Raw genomic sequence first — 27,265 nt, 5'->3', positions numbered from 1 at the left:
TTTTTTTTTTTTTAGAGACGGAGTCTTGCTCTGTCACCCAGGCTGGAGTGCAGTGCCGCAATCCTGGTTCACTGTAACCTCAGCCTTCCAGGCTTAAGTCATCCTCTCCCACCTCAACTACAGGTGTAGGCCACCACACCTGGCTAATCTGTGTGTATTTTTGGTAAACATGGGTCTTCGCCACATTACCCATGCTGGTCTCAAACTCCTGGGCCCAAGCAATCTGCCCTCCTTGGCCTCCCAAAGTGCTGGGATAACAGGTGTGAGTCACCGCAGCCAGTCTCCATGTGTACAGTTATATACACCTTTCTTTCAGCTTAACAGTATAAAATGAACACTGCAAAACTTCATGTTTAAATGACTGCAGAGCATTCCATGGTATTTTCACATTGCAGGGCCATTTAGGCTGCTAAAACTTTTTGGTATTATAAATAAAACTACAACGGTTATATTTGCTTAATTTTTATTAATGGCCATATTCATTTACAGCAAATAACAACATGGATTGAAATCTCAACAGGCAGACATGGGAAGGAACTGACTTCCTAGCAGAAGAAAGTTTTAAAGGTCTGTGAATTACTTAATTTGACAAATGAGGGGAGATAACACAAGAAATATACTTAAACACCAATTTATCAAACACCCTAAATGCTAAGATAAGGAAATTGTATCAGCAATATTAGCAGGTAGTAGAAGTACGTTTGTAAGCAGAAAAATAGCATTATTAGAAATATATCTACACAAAGATGAAATCTGGTGAGAGTAGACACATATTAGAATTTTCACATTGAGAGAGAGGAACCTTGTATTATTTATGATTACAACTTCCCACAACCAAGTTTATAAAGTAGTTTATAATTGGTACACAATAAATATTTCAGATAAGATAAGAAATAATGTGAACCACTCAGAAAAAGTAACACTGACATAGTATAAATGTGTAAGAGAGAAACAGATTTCAGATAAAGATGTCAAGGGAGACCGGTTCAGGTGTTTACGATTCTGGCTGTACTTACTATTAAATTATTCAACAAATATTTATTAAGCATTGCTATAATTGGGATGTTTGCCCCCCCCAAAATTTGATCCCAATGTTGTTGGTGGGGCCTAACAAGAGAGGTCTGGGTCATGAGAGCAGATCCCTCATGAATAGATTAATGCTCTCCCTGGAGGGTTGGAAGTGGGTGGGTGAGTGTATTCTCTCTCTCTTAGTTCCTGAAAGAGCTGGCTGTTAAGAGCCTAGCACCTCCTCTCTCCCCCATCCCACACTCCCACCGCCCCCACTCTCTCAAGTGATCTCTGCACACGCCAGCTCCCGCTGCCCTCTATTACGAGTGGAAGCAGCCTGAGGCCCTTACCAGAAGCTGAGCAGATGCCAGCATCATGCTTTTTGTACAACCTACTGAATCATAAGTCAAATAAACCTCTTTTCTTCATAAATTACCCAACCTCAGATATTCCCTTATAACAACACAAAACAGATGAAGATGAACATTTACTATGAGTACAGATGGCACAATTAACAACATGTATGAAAGAATGGGGTATAATTGAGCATGGTAGACAAAGAATGGGAAACCAATTTTTCCATTAAATAATAAGCAGTAATATAACATTAATGTAATAAAAACATCTCACTGGCAGCTAGGTAGGAAACGCATTAGACAAGAAGTGAAAAGAGAATGATCTAGATTCCCTACTTCAAGTGTGGTTCACAGATGAGCACCACCAGCAACAGTAGCATTATCTGGGAATATGTCAGAAATAGAGAAACTCAGGCCCCATCAAAGACCTACTAGAAAAGAATCTGTGTTTTAAGAACCTCAGGTGATATATAAGCTCATTAAAATGAGAGACCTGGGACTATAAGCCAGACAAGTAGCTGGAAGGGTACTAAAATTCCCCTGGTAAAGCCTGGAACCAGAGGAACTGGAAAGAGAGGGACACTTAACTGCTCTTGAAAATGCAAATCAACTTTGAACAATAATTTTCTGCTCATCTCTAAAATTCCAAGTACTCTTTTAAGAACACATCACAAAAGCAATCAAGAGTTTCAGAGATTAGGCACATTTTAAATACCTTATCCAGGAACATTAATAATAATCTATCAATTTCTGATTGGGACTTAGAAGAAGAAAGACTGGCAATTTAGTGAGATGGCACATGTTTTACAAACATGGGAAAAGGACAGAAGTGCATTTGGGGATTTTAAGCTACAAGTACACAACTTATTTTTAAAATCATAAAAATTTACATTTTTGCAAGTAACAAGGTGAAAGTAAAGTGAATTTACATATAGTTTTCAAGTGCAGACTTCCAAAATGTTATCTTTAATAAGCTCTACCAAAATCACAGAAACAGAATATCATTCAGTATTTCATATTTCTATGTTGCACTTATATTTTAGGTCACTTAAAAGATCAATATAATGGATTGCGTATTAGATAATATCAAAGATTGCTGTTAATTTTGTTAGGTGTAATAACCGCATTGTGGTTATTATATAAGAAAAAGTCTATGTTTTTCAGGAATGTGTACTAAAATGCGTTAAGAATAGATAAATTTGCTTTAAATACCTTAGCAAAGAAAAAGAAAGAAATAGAGATAGATGATAAGGTGAAATCTTCACAATTATTGGCTCTCAATTAGGAAATGACAAAGTAGCCAGCAGCTTGTTATTATACGGCTTAACTAAGAATGGCTTTTCCTAACAAATTGTAAAAACAACAAAGACTATACAACAAAACCAAATACTGCCCTGACGCCTAAAATATTTTGCTAATCCCTGTTCTGAATCATGGGCATAAAAGGCTTTGTTGCACTATCTGTTCTACTTTTGTGTATGTTAGAATTTTTTCATAATGAAAGATTTTAAAATATCAATCTCATTCCACAGTAAAGATTTTAAAATATTAATCTCATTCCCCAAAAATGCTTTAACAGAAACAAAACAATTTCTCACAATTTGCTGAACATTCAAAATACACTTTTAAACAATGAATAATGATTCTCATTCAAAAGATACTGAGTACATTATGTACTAGGCATTGTTCTAGGGCCAGGAGATATAGATATTATTTTGTCTGAATAAGCCAGATGAAATTCCTTGCCTTCACATAATTTTGACATTGTTATGCTTACTTTTCTTATTTTAATCACAAATGTTCTATCTTCCTCCCCCATTATAGTCAAATACATTACTGTGTTCTGACATAAAAACTAAACACTCATAAGTACATTTGTTTTCACTGTAAATTTAAAATGAATCAATCAACATAAAAGTTAGATTAATAAATATTTTTAAGCTAATAATTAGACAATACTTACTGGGGATCCAAAGTTATGTCCAACTTCATGAGCAAAAGTAATGTGAGAGACTTTGGGAGGTACATGAGACCCATAGTTCTGAACAGTAATAATTCCAGTGTTTAAGGACTTCTTCTTACCATCTGAATAGAGTTTACTTTTTTCACATATTCCTCCAGAGCTTCCTAATTCAGAACAAAAAAAATGGCTAAATTAGTATCTATTTTCCCTTACCCCCTAAAAAGGTAATATATCCTGTATTAAATGAAAACAGTTTATATTTTCAATCTAAAATATAACTGTTACTCAAACATATGAAATACTCAAAAGTTTCTTCGGTCCAAAACTAAGAAGTCACTTCAAATAAAAGTTTTAATGACCCTCATAAAGAAACTCCCAGGACTGAGTACACAGCCTTTACAAAATGTTCTTCATAATCAAAATGTCCCCAAATCTTTGTTCCCATTAATTTAAGAAAACAAATATTTACATTTCCTTTCAATTTGAACATATCAATATTTACAGAGTCAAAGTGTACACTTTCACCTTTTAAAAAGAAATCTTACGACTTAAGTCAAATGGAAATTACACAAAATATCCTCAAGAAGATTCTGAGAAAGTCACTTCTGCAGAAAGCAGTGACGCACATGAGTACATGATTCCCTGTCCTGAGATGTAACATATGATGTATTTGAAAAGAAGAAAATAATTATGTCAAGAAGGCTTTAAAAAAAAAAAAAAAAAAAAAGAGGGGGTGGAGGAAAGAAGGAAGGAAAGAAGGTAGGTGCAAAGGAAGAAAGAGATAGAAAGCATATGTGGCAAAAGGTTAATAATTAATCTATCAAGAATTCACCACTGCTGAGCGCAGTAGCTCACACCTACAATCCCAGCACTTTCGGCGGCCGAGACAAGCGGATCACTTGAGGTCAGGAGTTTGAGACCAGCCCAGCCAACATACTGAAACCCCATCTCTACTAAAAATACAAAATTAGCCGGGTGTGGTGGTGTATGCCTGTAATCCCAGCTACTCAGGCAGGAGAATGCCTGAACCTGGGAGGCAGAAGCTGCAGTGCTGGGCGACACAGTGAGACCGTGTCTGAAACGAACAAAAAAGAATTCACTGTACTATTCTTGCAACCTTTCCACAGGTTTGAAAATTTCAAAATAAATGTAAAAACTGAATTATGATTATTCCAATATGTCTTTAGGACACTCTCAAATTTTAAAAGAAAAATCATATTTCTACTTATATTAAATATTTTTATCATTTTGTAGTTCATCTGTTCATGAATAGGAACTTTAGAATTTAATAGCAAAAGACAGTGCTTTCACAGCTAAAATCAATTATAAGAAATCAGAAAAAGAACAATAGGAAAATCAGAAACCACCTGGTCAATTCATGCCTTTATATTATTGACACTACACTGATAAGATCATGCTTTCTTTTAATTAACTTTATCATAAGATTTTCAGTGAGAAGTTATTTAGTTTATATTCATACTTAAAAGTTTTCCCTATTTGATTTTTAAAAGAAATACAATCAAATGGATCAGGGTATTATGGTAACTGCTCAAATTAGCTTTCTATACGTAAGTTACAACAAAGTTACTAAATCATTAAAAAAAGGTCTAATATTGCTTCTCCTCCCCTTCCCATTCTCCCTGCTTCAAAAACAAGCCTAATATTTAGAATCCCTAATATAGCATATAATAAAAAGCAATTCAAAACAGCTCTGGAAGAACAGCATGATACTATGACTGTTGCCTTGCTCCCATTAAATACAAGAAAATATATAGCAACAAAACGCAAATTTGAATTAGTTACTACATAATTCAGAAAGCTGAAATGAATAATGCGCTTCAAAGAAAAGTAAACTAAAAGACTGAGCCACATGCAAATTTAACCCATTAAGGGGTTGAGAACCTTTATGATATTCAAAATTAACTACCTTTTCTACATTGACAACTGAATAGAGAGAAAATATCAAATAATCTGTGAATATTTAATCTATTTTCTTAAGCTAGTTCTACTTTTGGAGCTGAGTCCTGAGGATCACATCATTATTGCTAGAAACCAGAAAAGATATAATTAAGTATTTTACATATAATAATTATTGTACACACGGCATAGTTTTAAACAAATAGTAAGTTAATACCGTGCCTTAGTGAAGATTTGTCATGTGCAAATTGGTCCAGTGCAGTACTGTCAAACTTGAATTAAGCGTAGGAGACTCCACACTTCAAATCATTAACAGTTAAAAAAAAAAAAAAAAAAAGTAAATAGGCGTATTTTTAAATCTCTGATCATATAAATTTTTCTGTACTTTTAGGGTCTGGCTAATTTAAGAGTATACATAAATTTGAATATACTCTTCTGAAATAATCTTTGTAATTTATATATTGCCTAACTTATTAAACAACTGCTTTTGGGCTTTATGATTATTGCTTATATGGAAGTATGGCCAGCCACTGTCTCACGCCTGTAATCCCAACACACTGGGAGGCCAAGGCAAGCGGATCACCTGAGATCAGGAGTTGGAAACCAGCATGTCCAACATGTTGAAACCCTGTCTCTACTAAAAATACAAAAATTAGCCAGGTGAGGTGGTGCATGCCTGTAATCCCAGCTACTTAGGAGGCTGAGGCAGGGGAATCACTTGAACCTGGGAGGCAGAGGTTGCAGTGCGTGAAGATCATGCCACTGCACTCCCGCCTGGGCAACAGATGGAGACTCTGTCTCAAAAAAAAAAAAAAAAAAGGTTTAACATTTATTACAGACTAACAGCATATGTTGGAGAAACTTGATTATACAGGAAGAAATAAAATACTACTTGTAATTCTATAAGTTACAGCTTAATTTTTTAAATACTGCAACTAGTTTTGATATGCCAGAAAACTCAGATATCGTATATACCCACACCTAAACCATTAACTCAAACTCAACCACTATATTTTAAATTTAAGATTTTATTACACAGATATTCATCACTGACAAATTTAAGTTGTGAATAACAATGAGAAGAGTGAAATGTTTTAAATTCAGGTCAAAAGCACTTACTGATGAATAAGCCAACAAGCACAACGGCAACTTTCTATCTATGGGATAGTTTGAGAGCTAAAGTCACAGAGTAGCTGTCCTAAACTTCAAAACAGGCCCACCCCACCCCACCCCACCTCTACCCCAAAAAAGTCTTAGAAAAAAATATGAGTAATATAACATCTTAACAGATTCCATAAATACAGTTTTGATGTGAGAAGGCCAAAAATCAATAGTGACATGCTGATCATACAATATTAATATGAGCAATAATTCTGGACCAGACCATAGCACTACTCCCAGAAGTGTTTCAAGGAAATGTGAGAGGGTAGTTATTTGGCTTTCAAGTCTGGAGGGCACTACTCACATGTAATGGGTAGGGGTCAAAGATGTTAAACATCCAAGGGGTCCAAACAAGCACAAAATGAGCATAGGAAGTGTCCTATTGCAATATTCTAATGATGTAATTCTCTCAGCATTTCATATTATACTTTTAAACTATGAGTTAAGAACTCAATGAGCTGTGGGTTATCCTGAGAACCCTGTGTTAAGCTCTGTATGCTCTCAAATTTTAATATGTAATATCAAACTAAAACATCTAATCTAAAAAACACAAAAGAGACTATTTCTACTAAATGAAATGTCTCAAAAAATGTTCTTCACAAATAGAGGAGCACTGAAGGTTTCAGGACTAACTATAGAGATGAATTCCAAAGCCAGCCTTACTCAATGACCAGGCTGAACTGAGACTATGTTCATTCAGTTAACCAATAAGACCTATAGGTAGAAACAGGAAGTCTGAAAGGAAGAGCAAAGACAGAACTGCAATGAAAAATAAACAACCAGAAGCAAAAAGATTTTCCTGAATTTACAGACAGAGAACAGACAAGAACCCTTTCTCCCAGCTCTCAATCCATTGCTCTTCCTATTATGCCATGACAATTTTTCAAAATTATATCAAAATATTACAGCTTAGTATGATTTTATAACTCTTCTCTCTCAAAAAAGAAAACCAATTCCACTATATAACCTCTACTAAGAAGCAGAAGACATTTCAGTTTCTTATTTGAAACATCTGAGAAAAGGCTAGGATGTTAGTGTGTGTATGTGTCTATGTGTGTGTGTGTGTATATATATATATATATATATATATATATATATATAATCTTTCAATTAATAAATTTGGATTTCTAAACTAGGCAACCAAACTTACACAGTAAATCACAGATCCTCCACGCCACCCCACCCCACTGTAATAGGAAGGGGATGGTCCCATCCGAACGTTATCAGTGACAATAGCTTTCAGATGGCTAAGGCAGAGACTTGGCAGAGTATGAACCCAGGTGATGATGTCAGTGGAACTGTGGGTACCAGGGGGTTCCTGCCTACACCTCTTTCAGGCAGTGCTTCTCTTTTATTAAAATAAAGGCTAGAAATTAAATAATAAAGGCAGGCTTTCTTTTCTTTCTGTCTGCTGCTCTTGATGAGGATTTCTCTGTTCTTTATCTCACTATAGAAGAGAGGGCAAGACACAGTTTTCCCCTTTTGATTCTAAGTACCCTATTTTGGAAAAAAAAAGTTAATAAATAAGTAACATTTATTAACTTTTATCAAAAATTAAATTTCCCTTTGGGTTTCAGAATTACCACTTTTTGCTATAAAATTATTTATTTCATTTGGTCTATTCAAATGGATCAAATGTCAGGATATTTCCCTTTACACATTTCAAAATAAAAATCTCCTTCATTTCTTGTGCCTTTTACTTTATGCTTATGAATCTTGCCTGACGTAGTGTAAATTAAGATATTGTACAGGCTTCACTTTCTCCTATGCTCTGAAAATTCAATATTCCCTGAAAACTCCTCTTTGTTTCAGCAGTAAGTTAAGGCATATTTAATAAGATAAACTACCTGAAGGTGCTCCAACCCAAGCCAGACCAAGTACGCCATCATCAAAATCTCGGTCTGTGAAGACATAGGCCAAACAGTAGTCATCATGATTCTGCTCAGAATTCAATTCCAGAAACTTCTCCACACCAATATTTGGGAAACGGAAAGGATTTGTAGGGTCCTTTTCATCAGCAGTTGTATTGATCTAAAATCCAAAACAACAATTTAGTAAGTAATTAATGTTGGCAGAATCTTAGTGTAAGTCTCTGCTCACCTTCTTCTGCATACACCTGGACAATATGCTCAGGGTCCCACGGAAATGAGGCCCGAATTAAGGCTTCTAAGGTTGTTCCCACTGCCCACAACCCTGAGCTAATCATAGAAGGCAAAACAATAACAACAAATAAAAGAAAAAAGAAAGGCAAGGTAGGGAAATTAAAATTGAAGATGTTAAATTTCTGAGCAAGTATTCACCAGATTCCTGAACACAGAACACCTGGGAAGAAAAAAACAAGTTTTGCTTTTAAAACTTCCAGTAAAGGAAGTACAGTTTCTCAAATTTAATCATCTGAACAAGTCGTCTTTAGTCCTAATCTCCTACATATGGTGATACTTAAAAGGATACAAAACCCTATATTTTAGCAAATTATCAGACTATAAAATAGATATCAAAAATAATAATAATTTTTAAAAATCCCCTTTGCTGACATTCCTGGAAAAAAAAATAATAAATAGATATCAAACCCAACATTGTCAGTTCAGCAAGCAAATCATTTTCCTGGTTTATCTTGCCTAGAGAGTCACATGAGCCAAGCCAAACTAACTGCAAGCTTATTTTTTTTTCCTGAATGTGGGCAAGAATTTTGCTTTCTAATTTAAACTCACTTCTTTTACTATTTCAAGCTGAGTTCTTCCAGAATGCTTCTTTTGATACTTAGCTACTATACTCCTACTACAGGTTCCTCCTTCAGAATCTGAAGAATAATCTGTTCTAATACCAGACTTCTATTAAACAAAAGCTTTTATTTATTAGCCCCTGCATCCCTTCAAAGACCTGTGTGTCTCCTCTGAAGTACCAGAACAATTTGGCTTTCTCCAGGTAAGCCAAGAAATTACAATATGAAAGCAAATGTTTTTATTGGAACGCAAACCTCAGTCTAACGGAAAATGTTGTCAGTAAGGGGATGATATAATGGTTGATACAACAATAACTATAGGTCTCTTTATGATCCGTACTCTCCAGTAAAACCAAGAGGTTAAGAACCAGGAAGGCATAACCACCGTCAAGGGCAACTGCTGAAGAACAGATTTCAAAACATCTGGTTTATCCATTAACAATTAACCAAAAACAATCAATTATGGCCATTTAACAACAAAAAAATTCAAAAGCAAGCACACTGTATGTTACACATAGTCAATGCTTGAAGATAAGCTGTAGATGGCTTTCTCCTACTAAGTATAAAAATGAAATTTCCTAGTAATTCTCTAATACTGGCTATAAATAAAAATTGCATCTAAGGCTGGATACAGTGGCTCACACCTGTAATCCCAGCATTTTGGGAGGCTGAGGAGGGCGGATCATCTGAGGTCAGGAGTTGAAGACCAGCCTGGCCAACATGGTGAAACCCTGTATCTACAAAAATTAGACAGGCATGATGGCAGGTGCTTGTAATCCCAGCTACTCAGGAGGGTGAGGCAAGAGAATCACTTGAACCTGGGAGGCAAAGGCTGCAGTGAGCCAAGATCGAGCCACTGCACTTCAGCCTGGGTGACAGAGCAAGACTTGCCTCAAAAAAAAAAAAAAAAGCATATGAATTTTAATTACCTCTATTTAAATGAATTATTAACATTTGCTGACAGAACATAAACTTTAAATTAATAGGTCATGAAAAATCTTCAACAGATAAAACTTAAAGTTTTAATAATAGTTAAGGTCTGAAACAACCAACTACCACATTATTCACTTATATACACGCATTTCTTCACAAGAGGAATCATTTTCCTCAAAAACAGTGTTTCACTAAAATGTGTTCAGGTGTTCTCTATTTTTCATTACTTGCATTTTATTGCTCTGCCTACTAAACAGCAACACTTATATCTCTTATCACGGTTACTTGTTCATTTTAGGATTTATATTGCTCTCAGAATACATGAAAGCAATTAATTATGAACACTTATACTGTAAATTAACAAACCATATTTCACTTTAAGAAAATCCAATTTAAGATTTAATCATTCTACTTCTAAATTTAAGGAGTACCTACAACTATATGACTGAATGTATATACTAAAATTTTCTAGTATAGACATTTTTATCTGACCATATTTGAAGAAAAATAGGAGAGCATAAATACTAAGGAACCCTGTGGCAAATACTTCTGTGAACGGGTCATTTTTTAAAGTTTGGTTGTTTAGTATATCAATACTGTTTCTTAAAAAGCAATACATATATACTTAGAATATTCAGAAATTTTTTTAAAAATAGGCTAAATTTGTCAGTAATTTAATATTTATTTATTTACCTGTAATTTATAACATTAAAACTAATAAGTGACCATATGGCTCTGGACCAGCATTTCTCAAAATGCCTTAAGTATTCTGGGTTCTGTTGATGTTAATATATAAAAAATAAAAAAGTTTCATGGTCAAGAATTTAGAAAAATTGGGTTTCTTTCCTGAAAAACTTCTCAAAACTTGATATATGTTACCGTGAGTTGTGAATTTTCAAGATGATTATAGTACTAAGTGTTTTTCCAACTTCCAATTTTATTTAAACACTGCATTTATCATTTTTCTCCCCTGGAACACCAAATGGGACACATACTGAAAAATACTGCACAAGGTAAATTTTAGGAAACTGAGGGATAACGTCAGGGGAAACAAGTCAAGTACGACATCCATAGTTATTGAAAGGTCAGAGATTTCTTAATAGTATGTTAATCATATAGATTAAAAACACACTTTTCCTCTATTATAGTCCAAATTAAGGCCTTATATATTTTAATTCTTAAGTCATAAACTCAATTATCTGTGTGTGTGTGTGTGTGTGTGTGTGTGTAAATGCCAACAGTAAAAAACTGCATTAAGATACAATTTAAACTATTTAATTCATGAAGATAAAATTAAAAGTAAGCATTTTTTTTTTTTACACGGTTCTGATTGTTTCACTTTTTAAGTGTTTTTAACTATTTAAGTTCCTTACTCTTATGCGTTTCACCATGAAACTGATGTTGCGGATTCCGGAGAAGTCTGTGGTCTGGTAAATTGTATCAATCGCTTTAACGTGACTGGATATCTATGATTTAAAAAAAAGAACATTTTAGAGGCAATGTTGAAATATGACAAAGATTATAAATTTCCATTTCCAAAAATCAATAATTATTCATATCAGGCCACGCTCAAATTTTAAAATGTCAACATTATATACCGGACAGAAAAATGAAAAAGATTAGTGAGCTGCACTGAGAGGGGAGATTCCATTTTATTTTATTTTTTTAAATTTAGAGATGGGGTTTTACCATTTTGGCCAGGCTGGTCTCGAACTCCTGACCTCAGGTGATCCACCCACCTTGGTCTCCCAAAGTGTTGAGATTACAGGCGTGAGCCCGGCCGATCCTATTTCTTTTCCAGATTCCTCTGGCCAACAACAAACATGCTTTTTTTTTTTTTTTTTTTTTTGGAGACAGAGTCTTGCTCTGTTGCCAGGGTGGAGTGCAGTGGTGCAATTTCAGCTCCCTGTAACCTCTGCTTCCTGGGTTCAAGTGATTCTCCTCCCTCAGCCTCCCACGTTGCTGGGATTACAGGTGCCCACCACCATGCCCAGCTAATTTTTATATTTTCAGTAGAGACAGGGTTTCACTATGCTGACCAAGCTGGTCTTGAACTCCTGACCTCAAGTGATCCACTGACCTTGGCCTCCCACAGTCAGTGGATCACTTGAGGTCAGGAGTTCAAGACCAGGAATTACAGGAGTGAGCCACCTCACCCAGCCCAAACATAAACTCTTGTTTCAGTCACATAAAAATTATGTTTTTTCAATCCAGTCCTACAATGTCACACGTCCATTCATTTTCACATATTTCCTATGCCTAGAGTATCTTTCTCTATGTATCCTTCAGACTCAGCTCAAACATTTTCTATAAGAACTTCCCTGACAGTTCAGGACACTCAGTCATTCTCTGACTTTAATCTTTCTATTGTTGCACTAGTACACATTCTGTAAGCTTTGTTGATCATTTTCTATATTCTAGACACTGTTTTAGGTGCTGGAGATATAGTGTTGAACAAAATACAGAAGGTCCCTATAAATTTACAGAGGCTTATTTTAGTAGGGGAGGAAAGGCGGAACATAAAACAAATATAATAAATATACATTCAGATTTTGCTAAATTCTGCAAGGAGATAAACAATGATAAACCCAGAAGCATCTGTTTACCAAGCTGACACCCAGCTAAACTCTCTAGCTTGTAAACCACTCTGTAGACAACCTTCTCAACTTCATTTACAAAAAGCACTCCTGTTACCATTTATGTGAAAACATATGTATACTCTCAAAACTACTTTCAAGGAAACTGTAAAAACATAAAACAAGATGGTCAAGTAAAAGCATTAACTAACAATATTCATTTCAAAAGTAGCCCAGGCTGCCAAACACTGCTAATGAAATTCCTAACTGTGCTTATGGGGCTCATTATAAATTCAGGCTATTTTGTCTTGAAATTTATTTGTTCCTTGGTTAATCCTATATAATCTCCTACCTCTTTAACTATTACGTTTTTCACTAGCTTCCCTTCCTCATCCTATTCACCACATACAGATAGCTCCAATTTCTTCTCTTTGGAGTTCATTCTTTCCACATTCAATCTCTCAAGGCTACCCTGCCCTCAAGCTCTAGTTCCACATTTTCCAAATCCTAAGGGAAGGATTACCTGGCTTTTATACATGTTTAAAAATAAGTTCATCCCCACCACCAAAATGAATCATTCATACTAGTGGTAACTCCATCTTCTCCACTTCAAATCCCCTGAGTCAAAAATTAATTCATCAAATTCTTATTGGGTACCTTCAACACGAAGGACATTTTGAAGGGTACTCTCAAAATATTTACACTTTAATGAGGGTTAAGAAGACACAAGTGCAAATAATAATAATAATGTAACTTAGAAACTGCAACATACAATAAAAATAGAGGAAAATTAAATACTTCTAGTTGGAAGGATTCCTCCAACTTTCCCTCCTTTCAGACCAATAATGAAAATTCAGCTCTCTTTCCAAAGCTAAGCTTCAGTGTTGTCATCTTCTTCAGGAAATAATTGTCGTACCCCTCTCTTTTGACACTAAAATATCCCAACTGGTCTTTCAGTTACCAGTGTACTTGTCTTACACATTTTATCACAACTGAAAATACATACTCTTTTTCCCAAAAAGAAAATACACTAATTTAAATTTTTAAAGGAAAGTATAGGTATTATAAAATAATGAGTACTACTAAAATAGTGCATAATCATAAATACCTGGGCAATCACAGCTTCTCGTGTTCCATAATACTTAAAGAACAAATGATCAGTCTGAATGTAAAGCTGACAAGTATTTCTTTCAGCTGAAGTTGTACGTTTTTTCCTCAGGAGTTCTGGCCCATTAGCAGCATGTTCTTCTTGAGGTATCTATATGTCACAAAGAGTCATTTCTGATAATTAGCATGCTTTACTACTATCATTTTATCTAATTATGAATAAATACTATAAACAATTTTATATTCTGCTTTATATAACACCATAGGTATTTCTGCTGCTATTAAAACTTCATAAAATCATTTTGTCTCATAGTCTTCTCCATATAGATGACTTACTATCTATTCAAGGAACTCCTTCACTTTTAAACACTTTCAAAATATATATTTTAAAATGTATTCATTTAAATCTAAAGCAAGTTTTATAATAGCTTATAATACTTTGATATCTTCTCTACCTCACATCTAATACCCATCTACCACCCAGTTCTGTCAAATTTATCTCCTAAATACCCAAGTTATCTATCCATTATCTCTGGCTCCACCACTCTAGCCCAAACTACCATTACTTCTTACACAGAGTACTGCAATAAGATCAATTTAATGAACCAATATCCATGAATGGCCTTAGATCTATTCTCCATACTGCAATCTTTTCAAAATGTAAATCTGAATATGTTATCCACCTCACTAAAGTATTTCAGTGACTTCCTATTGCTCTAAAGATTAAGCCCAATATTCTTTATATGTTCTCCTAAATATCAGCATTGCACAGCCTCTACTTACCTACCCAGCTTCTTCTCATTCCATATTACTTCACAAAAAGACCCTACTACATTACCCAACTCTAGCTCTCTGTGGTACAGCTACATAAGCTTTCTTTCCACAGTCTTTCTCCTGCCATGGTCTTTGCACATGCTGATACTACCTCTTCTGAACTTGTCAATATCTTCCTTTAGACTTAGAGAAGGCCACTTCATCCATTATACCACTCCACAGAACCATGTACCAATGTCTCTTACATATTGCAACCTTACATTTATTCATGTGATTATTTAATTTCTGTCCACATCCCACTTTATTCACTAGAATGTAGGTTCTGGAAAGAAGAAATTATCTCTGTTTAATCATCACTGTAATGCTATCACCTAACACAGACTTGGCAGCAAAGAACAGACAGTAAGTATTTATTTTTGAGACAGTCTTGCTCTATTACAGGCTAGAGTGTGGTGGCATGATCACAGCTCAATGCAGCCTTAAACTCCTGGGCTTAAGCAATCCTCCCGCCTAAGCTTCCCAAAGTAGCTGGGAATATAAGCATGTGTCATCATGCCTGGCTAATTATTTTTTGTAGAGACGGGGGTCTTAATATGCTGCCCAAGCTGGTCGTGAGCTTCTGGTCTCAAGTAATCCTCCTGTCTCAGTTTCCTGAAATACTGGGATTACAGGCATGAGCCACAGTGCCTGGCCTCAGTAAGTATTTCTTCAAAGAATTACCACTGCTATTGAATCCAAGCACTCAAACATTTGTTAACACCTAAAAGGATCATCTTAAGTCATTCTGATGGCACAGTAATATAAAACTCAAATTAATTTTTTTTTTTTTTGAGACAAAGTGTCACTCTGTTGCCCAGGCTGGAGTGCAGTGGCTCAATCTCAACTCACTGCAACCTCTGCCTCCCAGGTTCAAGCAATTCTCCTGCCTCAGCCTCCTGAGCAGCTAGGACTACAGGGGGGTGCCACCACACCCAGCTAATTTTTGCATTTTTAGTATAGACAGGGTTTCAACATATTGGCCAAGCTAGTCTTGAACTCCTGACCTCATGATCCACCCACCTCGGCCTCCCAAAGCACTGGGATTACAACCATGAGCCACTGCACCCGGCCCCAAATTTAATTTTAAGCCACAATTTCTTCTTCCTTGACATTTCCTTCTCCCTTAAAAATTCCATGTCAACAAACACAAAATGAAAAACTAGTATTATATACTATACACACAAAAAAGGGCAACTATGTGAAATGATGAAAATGTTTATTTGCTTCACGATAATAACCATTTTGACTATCTATATGTATCCCATGTCATGTAATACACCTGAAATATACACAATAAAACTTATTTTTAAAACAATTTGTATTATAGATATATATCTTGTATTTATATAAGATATATTATGTATTGACTTACCAAAAAATGTTATATTTATGTTATATATATTATATAACTATATAAGTGTATTTGTACTATATATTATAGATTATTGAAATAGTGTAACATTTTGGGGAACTCATATTTATAAATAATTGCATATATAATTATATATAAATATATATTACATACATATTTGATATAAATATATTTATATATTTATATAATTATTAAAATACAGTAATATAAATAGTATATTTGTACTATATATTATAGATTACACAACTGAAATAGTGTAACATTTGGGGGAATTGTCCCCTAGGCCTACCTTGAATACTATTCTACTCAGGATTTTCATTTAGATGGTCTCCAGGTCTCAGTTTATAGAGTTTGTAAATGACTCAAACACTGAGAAGTATTTCAAATCCACGTATTTGTGAAATGCAGTTAATATTTACAATGATGTTATTCCACACAAAAAGGAATTTGTTTCTTAGCTAATGTTGAAGTTTTATATGTGAAAGATTTTCAACTCCAGACCAAAATAGAAAACCAAAACTGGATGCTTTAATGTGAAAATTCTATTTAAAGAAAAGTTTTAAATTAAGAAATCAGTGTAAAATATGAAAAAGTGTTTCAAGCAGAAACATTAACATAAAGGTGTTCCAAGTTTATTAATCAAGTAGTTCAGATCTCCCATATCTTTAGTAAGTTTTATTTTTTGTATGACTGTTCTCTTATTTATTGAGAGCTGAACTGAAATCTCCCATCATATGATTTTTCTACTATTCCTTTAGGTTTTGTCAATTTTTGCCTTACATACTTTGAAGTTATATTATGGACATACAAATAAAAGGCTGCTACAACATAATAAAGAACAAAACTTTTTGTCATTATGACATATCTATTTCAGGAATGCTTTTTTGACCTTAAAATCTACTTTGATATTAATATATTTTTAATAGAGTAAGCAAATTTTATATTTTATACTCCTTTACTTTCCATCTTTCTGCGTCCTTATATTTTAGGAACAGTTTTTGTAAAACAGTTTGCGGAGTTTTGTTGTTGTTAAATCCAACCTGATTACATTTTAATCAGTGTATTTAATCCATTTACCTTTAACATCATTACAGATATTTTTGGATTTAAATCTCCAATTTTATTATCTTCTATTTGTCCTGCTTCTTCAATATTCTTCTTGATCGCCTTTCTTACCTTCTTTTGGATATTATTTTATCCATTCCCCCATTAGCTTGTGAGTTATATATTTTACTAATACCTGACTTACCAAAATCAAATATAAATCATAACATTTACTCAATCCTAGAAAGGAACCTCAGAATACTTTATTTTTCTCACTCCAATTTTAACTCCCTCTATATCCACATATACAACATACAAATATATATCACCCTACAAGTCTTTACTATTAGTGCTTTGTAATATACACTCAATATTTACTTAAAATTATCTAATGTGTTCTTTATTCAATACTTGATCTGCAAATTAGCATTTCAGCCTACAATCTTTTCACCAGGAAAAAAACTTTTAGTGTGTCAGATGGGTATATATTCAATTTGAAATGTGTTAATTTTACTTTTATTTATTTTTCTGAGTACAGCAACTTAGAGGACGGCAGTTTCTTTGTTTCAGCATATTCTACTGTGTTTTGGTTTCAACTGCTTCCAATGAGAAATGAGCTGCCATGTTTACTGTTGCTTCTTTAAAAATGATTACATTTTTTTCTCACTGGCTGCTTTTAAGATTATATCTTTGGCTTCTCAAATAATGTGCTATAGTATTGTTTTCACTGTAACGTATTTATCCTGCCCTAATTACAGGGGTTAATGAATTTGTTGTTTGATAGCTCTCTGTTACATTTAAAAAATTCTCAGCCATTACCTGTCCTTATTTGACTCTCCATTTTTCTCCTTCAAGGACATAAATTATATAATATATATATATTAGACCTTCTGAATGTATCATCTATGTCTCTTATGCTCTTTTCATATTTTTCATTCTTTTATTTCTTAGCAGTTTTCTCTATTTTCTTATACTATCCAAATCTAAATCCACCAAATTCCTAATTTCTGTTGCTACATTTGTCAATTCCACATTTCCCATTAGGTTCTTTTGTTAATTTTCAATTTTCTGCTAAAATTTTAAACTTAAGTCTTTATGACTTGAATATATAAAAGTCTGTGTTGGAATGTTTTAATACGAAAAAAAAAAGTCTGTGTTGGATAAGTTTATTATCCAGGTATCATTTCCTTTGTCGATTGATTATCTTGTTCTGTCATCATGTTGTTTCATTTGTTCATATGCTAGGTATGCTGAACTGAGTGCCAGGCTATGTATATGGATAACCACAGATTTAATGTGTAGTTGTGATTGACATCTTTCTCAGTAGATTTACTTTCACTTCTGGTAAGCAGAGTTAGGCTTGGTGCACAAATAATCCTGGATCACCTTAATCCAATCAAGGACTGAGATGTGGTGTGAAACTTTCATCCCTGTGAGGAGAGGTTGAACATTTTATGATTTATACCCTTTTTCTTAAGGGAGCAGTCCTTCAAGTTCCCAACCAAAAGCTCTTCTGGGCAGATACTAAACAATATTTTCATCCTCAGCCTTATGAGTCTCCACAGTTCTACTGTCCCTCAGTCTCTCAGCTACCACCTCAGAAATTCATAAACACACCTGGAGAAAAGGTTGAGCCAAATACCAGGATCACCATTTTAGGTATATACTTTTTTCTGAGATCTTGGCCCCATACTTTTCACAGTCATGTTATCTTTCCAATGCCTTCAAATAAATACACACAAATATACAAAACACATATATGGAGATACACATACATACATATTTTAAAAATATTTTTATTTTCAGACCAGGTTGCTTTATATTAATTGTACTAATCAGTTGTTCTCTACTTCTTAAAAACAATTTTTTATTAATTTTATACATTGTTAATGCATAAAATTTATATAAAGTTTATAACTTGTCTTCACTTTAAGGTGTCTTTTATTTTTAATATTCATATAGTGAAATATATCCATCATTTTATACTGAAAAGTCTTACATATTCAAAACGTTTCTCCAGATCAAAATCCAAAATATCTTATAATAACATCTTTTACAAAGTGTCTTTTCAAATGTTTTGCCCATTATCTATTTTTTTAATTTTTCTTTTTAAATTTTGTGAGTACATAGTGTGTGTGTGTGTGTGTGTGTGTGTGTGTATGGGGTACATAAGATGTATGATACTTTGGTACAGGAATGCAATCGCATCATGTTAAATGGGGAGTCCATCACCTCAAGCATTTATCCTTTGTGTTACAAAAAATACAATTACACGCTTTTAGTTACTACAATTTAATTATTATTGACTATAGTTGCCCTGCTGTGCTTTCAAATACTAGGTCTTATTCATTCTAACACGTTTTTGTGCCCATTACCCATCCCCACTTCCCCCACCACTGCTCTAACATTCATGGCACCCTCTGATAACCATCCTTCTACTCTCTATCTCCATGAATTCAATTGTTTTAATTTTTAGCTCCTACAAATAAGTAAGAATATGTAAAGTTTGTCTTTCTGTGTCAAGCTTATTGCACTTAACATAATGACCTCTAGTTCCACTCATGTTGTCGCAAATTACAGAACCTAATTCTGTTTTATGACTAAACAGTACTTCATTGCATATATGTACATATTCTTTATCCATTCATCTTAATGTACACTTAGGCTGCTTCCAAATCTTGGCTATTGCGAACAATGCTGCAACAAACATAAAAGTGCAGTTATCTCTATATTTCTTTGAGTATATATGCAGCAGTGGGATTGCTAGATCATATGGTAGTTCTGTTTTCTGTTTTTTGAGGAACCTCCAAACTGTTCTCCATAGTAGTTGTACTAATTTGCATTCCCATCAACAGTGTATGAGGGTTTCCTTTTCTCCACATCCTCACCAGCATTCATTACTGCCTGTCTTTTGGATAAAAGCCATTTTTACTGGGGTGAGATGATATCTCAGTGTAGTTTTTATTTGCATTTCTCTGATGATCAGTGATGCTGAGCATCTTTTCATATGCCTCTCTGCCATTCATAAGTCTTCTTTTAGGAAATGTCTATTCAGATCTTTTGCCCAATTTTTAGTCAGATTAGATTTTTTCCTAGAGTTATTTCAGCTCCTTATATATGCTGGTTATTAATCCCTTAACAGATAGGTAGCTTGCAAATATTTTCTCCCATTCCGTGGGTTGTCTCTTCACTTTGTTGATTGTATCCTTTGCTGAGCAGAGGCTTTTAAATTGATGTGATTCCATTTGTTCATTTTTGCTTTGGTTGTCTGTGCTTACGGGGTTTTACTCAAGAAATTTTTGTCCACGCAAAAGTGGAGAGTTTCTCCAATGTTTTCTTGTGGAAGTTTCAAAATTGAGCACTTAGATTTAAGTCTTAATCCATTTTGATTTGATTTTTGTATATGGTGAGAAATAGGGGTCTAGTTTCGTTCTTCTGCATACCTATATCCAGTTTTCCCAGCACCATTTATTGAAGAGACTGTCTTTTCCTCAATGTATGTTTTTGGCACCATTGCAAAAAATGCAATGTAGGCGTATCAATTTGTTTCTGAGGTCTCTATTCTGTTCCATGGGTCTATGTGTCTGTTTTCATGCAAGTGTCATGTTGTTTGGTGACTATATCTCTATAATATAATCTGAAGTCAGATAATATGACTCCTCCAATTTTGTTCTTTTTGCTCAGGATAGCATGGCTATTCTGAATCTCTTCTGGTTCCAAGTAAAATTTCAAATGGCTTTTTTCTAATTCTGTGAAGAATGACATTGATATTTTGTTAACAACTGCATTGCTTTTTGTAATATTAACATTTTAATAACACTGATTCTTCCAATACATGACCATAGAATACCTTTCCATTTTTTGTGTCATCTTCAATTTCTTTGATCAGTGTTTTATACTTTTCATTGTAGAATCTTTTACTTCTTTGGTTAATTCCTAGGTATGTTATTTTATTTGTGGCTACTGTAAATGGGATTGCTTTTCTTTTTCAGACTGTTTGTTGTTGGAAACAACAGCAGAAATGCTACTGATTTTTGTATGTTGATTTTGTATCCTGCAACTTTACTGTATTTGTTCATCAGTTCTAATAGTTTTTTGGTAGAATCTAAGTCTTTCCAAATACAAGATTATATCATCTGCAAACAAGGACATTTTGACTTCTTCGTTTCCAATTTGGGTGGACTTCATTTCTCTCACTTGTCTGATTGCTCTAGCTAGGACTTCCAGTACCATGCTGAGTAACAGAGGTGAAAGTAGGCATCCTTCTTGTGTTCCCAATCTTAGAAAAAAGCTTTGTTTTTGCTCAAAGTATTCAGTATGGTACTAACTATGGGTCTCCTGTTTATCATTTTTATTATGTTGACATATGTACCTACTACATTCAATTTTTTGAGCATTTTTATCATAAAGAAATGTTGAATTTTATCAACTTTTTCAGCATCAACTGAAATGATCATATGATTTTTGTCCTTCATTCTGTTATGATGGATCACATTGACTGATTTGCCTATGTTGAACCATACTTGCATCCCTGGGATAAATTAAACTTAGTCATGATGAATAATGTTTTTAATGAATTGTTCAATTCAGTTTGCTTGTATTTTGTTGAGGATTTTTCCACCAATATTCATCAGACATAATGGCCAATCGTTTTCTTTTTTTGCTGGGTCTTTATCTGGTTTTGGTATCAGGGTAATACCGGCCCCCTAGAATGAGTTTGGAAGTTTTCCCTCCTCCTCTATTTTTCGGAATAGTTTGGGTACCATTTGCATTAGTTATAATTTAATGCTTGGTAGAATTCAACAGTGAAGCCACTGGGTCCCAGGCTCTTCTTTACTGGAAGACTTTTTATTAAAGCTTCAATTTCATTACTTGTGTGTTATTGGTCTGTTCAGGTTTTGAACTTCACAGTTCAATCTTGGTAGGTTGTATGTGTCTAAGAATGCATCCATTTCCTAGAAAATGAGTTTTGGAAAAAAAAAAAAAAGTATGTATCCACTTCCTCTACAGTTGGCAATTTGCTGGCATAGAGTTGCTCACAGTAGCCACTAATGATCCTTTGAATTTCATCTGTACCACTTGCAATGTCTCCTTTTTCATCTCTGATTTTATTTATTTATGTCTTGTTTTTTTTTTCCTTACTCTGGCTAAAGGTTTATCAATTTTGTTAATGATTTCAAAAAAACAACTTTTTGTTTCTTTGATCTTTTATACTGTCTTCTTCATTTCTATTTCATTTACTTCTGTTCTGATGTTTATTATTTCTTCTAATAATTTTGGGTTTGGTTTGCTCTTGCTTTTCTAGTTTTTTAAAATGTACTGTTAGGGTATTTATGTGAAGTTTTCCTTCTTTCTGAATGCAGGCACTTATAGCTATACAAACTTTCCTCTTAGTACTGCTTATACTGTATCCCAATCTTATGTTGTGTTTTGTTTGTTTTTTGAGACAGTATCTCCCTCTGTTGCCCAGGCTGCAGTACACTGGCACAATCTTGGCTCACTGCAACTGTTCCTCCTGGGTTCAAGCAATCATCCTGCCTCAGTCTCCCAAGAAGCTAGGACTGAAAGCATGCACCACCATACCTGGCTAATTTTTAAACTTTCTGTAAAGACAAGGCCTCACTATAGAGCCCAGACTGGTCTCAAACTCCTGGGCTCAAACGATCATTCCACATCAGCTTCCCAAAGTGCTGGAATTACAGACATGAGCCACAGCTCCTGGCCAGTAAGTTGTGTTTCCATTATCATTTGTTTCAAGAAAATTTTCAATTTCCTTTTTAATTTTTTCACTCACCCAGTGGTCATTCAGGAGCATTCTGTTTACATTCCATGTGATCATATAGTTTCCAAGATTCCTCTTGTAATTGATTTCTAATTTTATTTGAGTGTGGTCAAGAGAAGATGCTTGATATTATTTCAGTTTTTTGAATGTTGGAAGACTTGTTTTATAACCAAACATATGGTCTATTCTTGAGAATGACCCAGGTGCTGAGGAGAAAAAAGTGTATATTCTACAGCCACTGGATGAAATGGTCTATAAATACCCATTAGGTCCGTATGCAATCTATACTGCAGATTAAGTCCGATCTTTCTTTCTTGATTTTCTGTCTGGAAGGTCTATCCATTGCCGAAAGTGGGGTACTGAAGTCCTCAGCTATTACCATATTGAAGTCTATCTCTCTTCAGCTCTAATAATATTTTGCTTTATATAATTGGGTGCTCCAGTGTTGGGTGCATATATGTATTGGGCCATTTTTACATTGTTATAAAGAAATAACTGACATTGAGTAATTTATCAAGAAAAGAGGTTTAACTGGCTCATGATTCTGCAGGCTTTCCAGGAAGCATGGTGATGGCATCCACTTGGCTTCTAGAGAAGTCTCAGGAAGCTTGTAGGCATGGGCAGAAGGTGAACGGGGAACAGGCACATGACATGGTAGATGCAGGAGCAAGCAAGAGTGGAGGGGAGGTGCCACATACTTTTAAACCACCAAATCTCATGAGAACTCATATCACAAAGACAGCACCAAGCCATGGGGGATCTGCCCCCATGATCCAAACACCTCCCACCAGGTCCCACCTCCAGCACTGAGGATTACAATTCAACAGAAGGTTTGGGCAGGGACAAATATCTAAACTATATCAATATATACTTACAGTTGTTAAATCCTCTGGCTGAACTCACCCCTTTATCATTTTACACACACACACACACACACACACACACACACACACACACACACGCTCTCTCTCTCTCTCTCTTTTTGAGACAGAGTCTTACTCTGTCACCCAGACTGGAGTGCAGTGGTATGATCTCACCTCACTAACCTCCACCTCCTGGGTTCAAGTGATTCTCCTGCCTCAGTCTCCTGAGTAGCTGGGATTACAGATGCCCACCACCACACCCAGCTAATTTTTGTAGAGACAGGGTTTTGCCACGTTGGCCAGACTGGTCTCAAACTCCTGATCTCAGGTGATCGGCTCGCCTCCACCTCCCAAAGTACTGAGATTACAGGTGTGAATCACCATGCCCAGCCCCCTTTATCATTATATAGTGACCATCTTTGTCTCTTATAATTTTTGTCCTGAAATCTATTTTGACTGATATACATATAGCTACTCTTGCTCTTCTGGTTTCCACTGGCATGGAATATCTTTTTTTTTTTTTTTTTTTTTTGAGAAGGGGGTTCTCCCTGTTACCAGGGGGGAGTGCAGTGATACGATCTGAGCTCACTGCAAACCTCTGCCTCCTGGGTGCAAGTGTTTCTCCTGCCTCGGCCTCCCAAATAGCTGAGACTATGGGCATGCGCCACCAAGCATAGCTAATTTTTACATTTTTAGTAAAGACGAGGTTTCACCATGTTGGCCAGGAAGGTCTCAATCTCTTAACCTCAAGATCTGCCTACCTCAACCTCCCGAAGTGCTAAGTTTTTAGGTGTGAGCCATCGTGCCCAGGCCAAAATGACACTATCTTGCTTACTGTAGCTTTATACTAAGTCTTAAAAATCAAATACTATTAAATCTTCCAGCCATGTTCTTTTTGAAAATTGTTTCATCTACTCTAGATCTTTTCCTTTTCAGTATAACTTTTAGAATCAGTTTGTCAATTACTAAATAAATGTCCACTGGAATTCTTGATAGTGACTGTACTGAACCTGCAGAACAATTTGGGGAGAACTGACATATTAACATTGAGCATTCCAACCACAAATGAAGTACATATCTCAATTTATTTAGATCTTTAATTTTTCTTGGCAATGTTTTCCAGTTTTTTATGTACATATCTTTCACATATTTTGTTAAATTTATTCTATGTATTTTATATTTTGATGTTTTTTTTTCATTTTCTAAATATTCATTGCCAGTATAAAGAATACAATTGATTATGTCAATCAACTTTTAGCCTATGTCCTTGATAAGTCTGCTTGTTGATTCTAGGAACTTTTTCTGGGTTTACTCTTGTATTACCTTTAACCACTTCCTCTATAATCTGCATGTCTTTCATTTCTTTTTCTTGCCTTATTATGGTGACTAGGACTTTGAGTATAATGCTGAGTAAAAGTTTTTATTCCTTGGCCAGGTGCAGCGGCTCACATCTGTAATCCAAGCACTTTGGGAGGCTGAGTTGGTGGATCACGAGGTCAAAAGTTCGAGACCAGCCTGACCAACATGAAAATACACTAAAAATACAAATGTTAGTCACGCATGGTGGTGCACACCTGTAATCCCAGCTACTCAGGAGGCTGAGGCAGGAGAATCGCTTGAACCAAGGTGGTGGAGGTTGCAGTGAGGCGAGATCGCGCCACTGCACTCTAGCCTGGGCAACAGAGTGAGACTCTGTCTAAAAAAAAAAAAAAAAAAAAAAGTTTTTATTCCTGGTTCAAAGGAAAAGGACTTAGTCTCTCACTTTTAAGCATGGTGTCAACTATCGGTTTTTTACAAAGCTCTTACTAGCCTAAGAAATTTTCCTTCATTTTTAGTTTGCCAAATGTTAGGTGTTGAAATTTGGCAATACTTTTTTTACTAGTAAAAAAGGGTTTAATCATAATACTGAGATAATCATAAGGGTTTCATCCTTTATTATGTTTACGTGGTGGATTACACAGATGTTATACTGTTAATCAATTCTGCATTTCTGGTATAAACTTTATTTGAGCATAATGTGTGACTTTTATGTTCCTGGATTTCATGTGCTAACATTTTAAGAAATCTTACTTTTACATTCATGAGGAATATTGGCCTGTAGTTTAGTTTCTGTGTAATGTCTCTGTTTGGTATGACTATCAAAGTAACACTAGCCTCGTATGATGTGTTATGAAGCTTTCTCTTGTTTTCCTAAGGACTTTAAGACAGTCCTTAAGGATAAACTCTAAGAATATGGATCCATAAATTAATTCATAGCATAATTAACTAAAATCAATTTCTTTTCCATCATTTTATGACCCAAATCCAAAACAATAAGCTCTTTTTTTTTTTTTTCTTGAAACAGGGTCTCACTCTGCGGCCTGGCCTGGAGTATAGCGGCGCAGTCAATCACAGGTCACTGCAGCCTCAACCTTCTTACCTTCTTGGTTTAAGCAATCCTCCTACCTCAGTATCCTGACTAGCTGGGACTATAGGAGTGAACCATCTCACCTAGCTCTTTAAATGTTAAATTGTGTCTTTACTTTTAAATTGCATTTCTTTTAGACTAATTTGGTCTGACTTTTTTTTTTTTTTGGTAATCACGCTAAATCCTTAAGCCTATCCACTAAATATTTACTTCAGATAATACACTTTTTAGCCCAGAAGTTCCATTTGGTTCTTTTCTATTCTCTCCTTTTTGTGTTCATGTCTTTAATTCTTTGTACATACTAATAATTAATGTGTTTCTTAATTAATGTGCTTAGTCCGTTTATACTATTTTAATAAAAAAAATAGAGACTGGGTCTCGCTATGTTGACAGTAGTCTTGAACTCTCAGCCTCAAGCAATCTTCATGCCTCAGCAGTCCATTTACATTTAATGTAGTCATCAATATGGTTACATTTAAACTTATCATCTTGCTATTTATTTTCTATTTGTCCCATCTGTTTTTTGTTCCTTTTTCTCTATGTCTCTTGAATTAACTGTTTTTAATTACATTTGATTTATTTTATTAACCTGTTAAATTATTTATTTTTCTTTTTTCAATGGTTGTTCCAGGGCAGAGGACATTCCTGCAAACTTTTTCTTAAAAGGCCTTATAGTAAATATTTAGACTTTAGGACAACATGGTCTCTATCACAACTACTCAGTTCTGCCACTATAATGTAAAAGTGGCCATAGACAATGTATCAGTGAATGGGTGTGGCTGTTTTCGAATAAAACTTTACTTAAAAAGCAAACAGCTGGCCCACAGGCTGTAGTTTGCTGACTCCAGCTTCTAAGGTTTACAATATCTATCTTTATCACAGCACAGTTTACCTGTCAAAATTACACCACTTCACAAATTGTTTAAGAAACACAATATACTTCTGTTCTTTCTCTTGTCCTTCGTGCTACTGTCATCAATTTTGATTCTCTGTATACTACAAAATCCTTTACACCTTATTATTTTGACTTAGGTAATAATCTCTTGAAGATTTTTTTAAATGAGAAAAAAAACTGCTTAACATTTATCTATATAGGGCCGGGCGCGGTGGCTTAAGCCTGTAATACCAGCACTTTGGGAGGCCGAGGCGGGTGGATCACGAGGTCAAGAGATCGAGACCATCCTGGTCAACATGGTGAAACCCCGTCTCTACTAAAAATACAAAAAAAATTTAGCTGGGCA

At 34.8% G+C, this 27,265-nt stretch overlaps 1 protein-coding gene across 2 annotated transcripts in view; it reads right to left on the bottom strand.

Annotated features, from left to right (window-relative positions):
- Positions 1-27,265, bottom strand: part of ADAM10 (ADAM metallopeptidase domain 10) — a 156,693-nt gene that overhangs the window by 31,444 nt on the left and 97,984 nt on the right. For both annotated transcript variants that reach the window (XM_032297320.1, XM_032297321.1), the window contains 4 exons: positions 13,745-13,894; positions 11,434-11,526; positions 8,253-8,436; positions 3,328-3,491 (listed from right to left, as the gene is read on the bottom strand). In XM_032297320.1, the coding sequence (XP_032153211.1) occupies positions 3,328-3,491; positions 8,253-8,436; positions 11,434-11,526; positions 13,745-13,894 (591 nt within the window). The remainder of the gene's footprint in view (positions 1-3,327; positions 3,492-8,252; positions 8,437-11,433; positions 11,527-13,744; positions 13,895-27,265) is intronic.

This window comes from Sapajus apella, unplaced genomic scaffold, assembly GCF_009761245.1.
Source record: "Sapajus apella isolate SASKATOON/1434 unplaced genomic scaffold, GSC_monkey_1.0 scaffold37, whole genome shotgun sequence".
Classification (NCBI taxonomy): Eukaryota; Metazoa; Chordata; class Mammalia; order Primates; family Cebidae; genus Sapajus; species Sapajus apella.
Note: the sequence above shows the minus strand (reverse complement) of the source record. Positions and strands in the feature narration are given on the sequence as shown.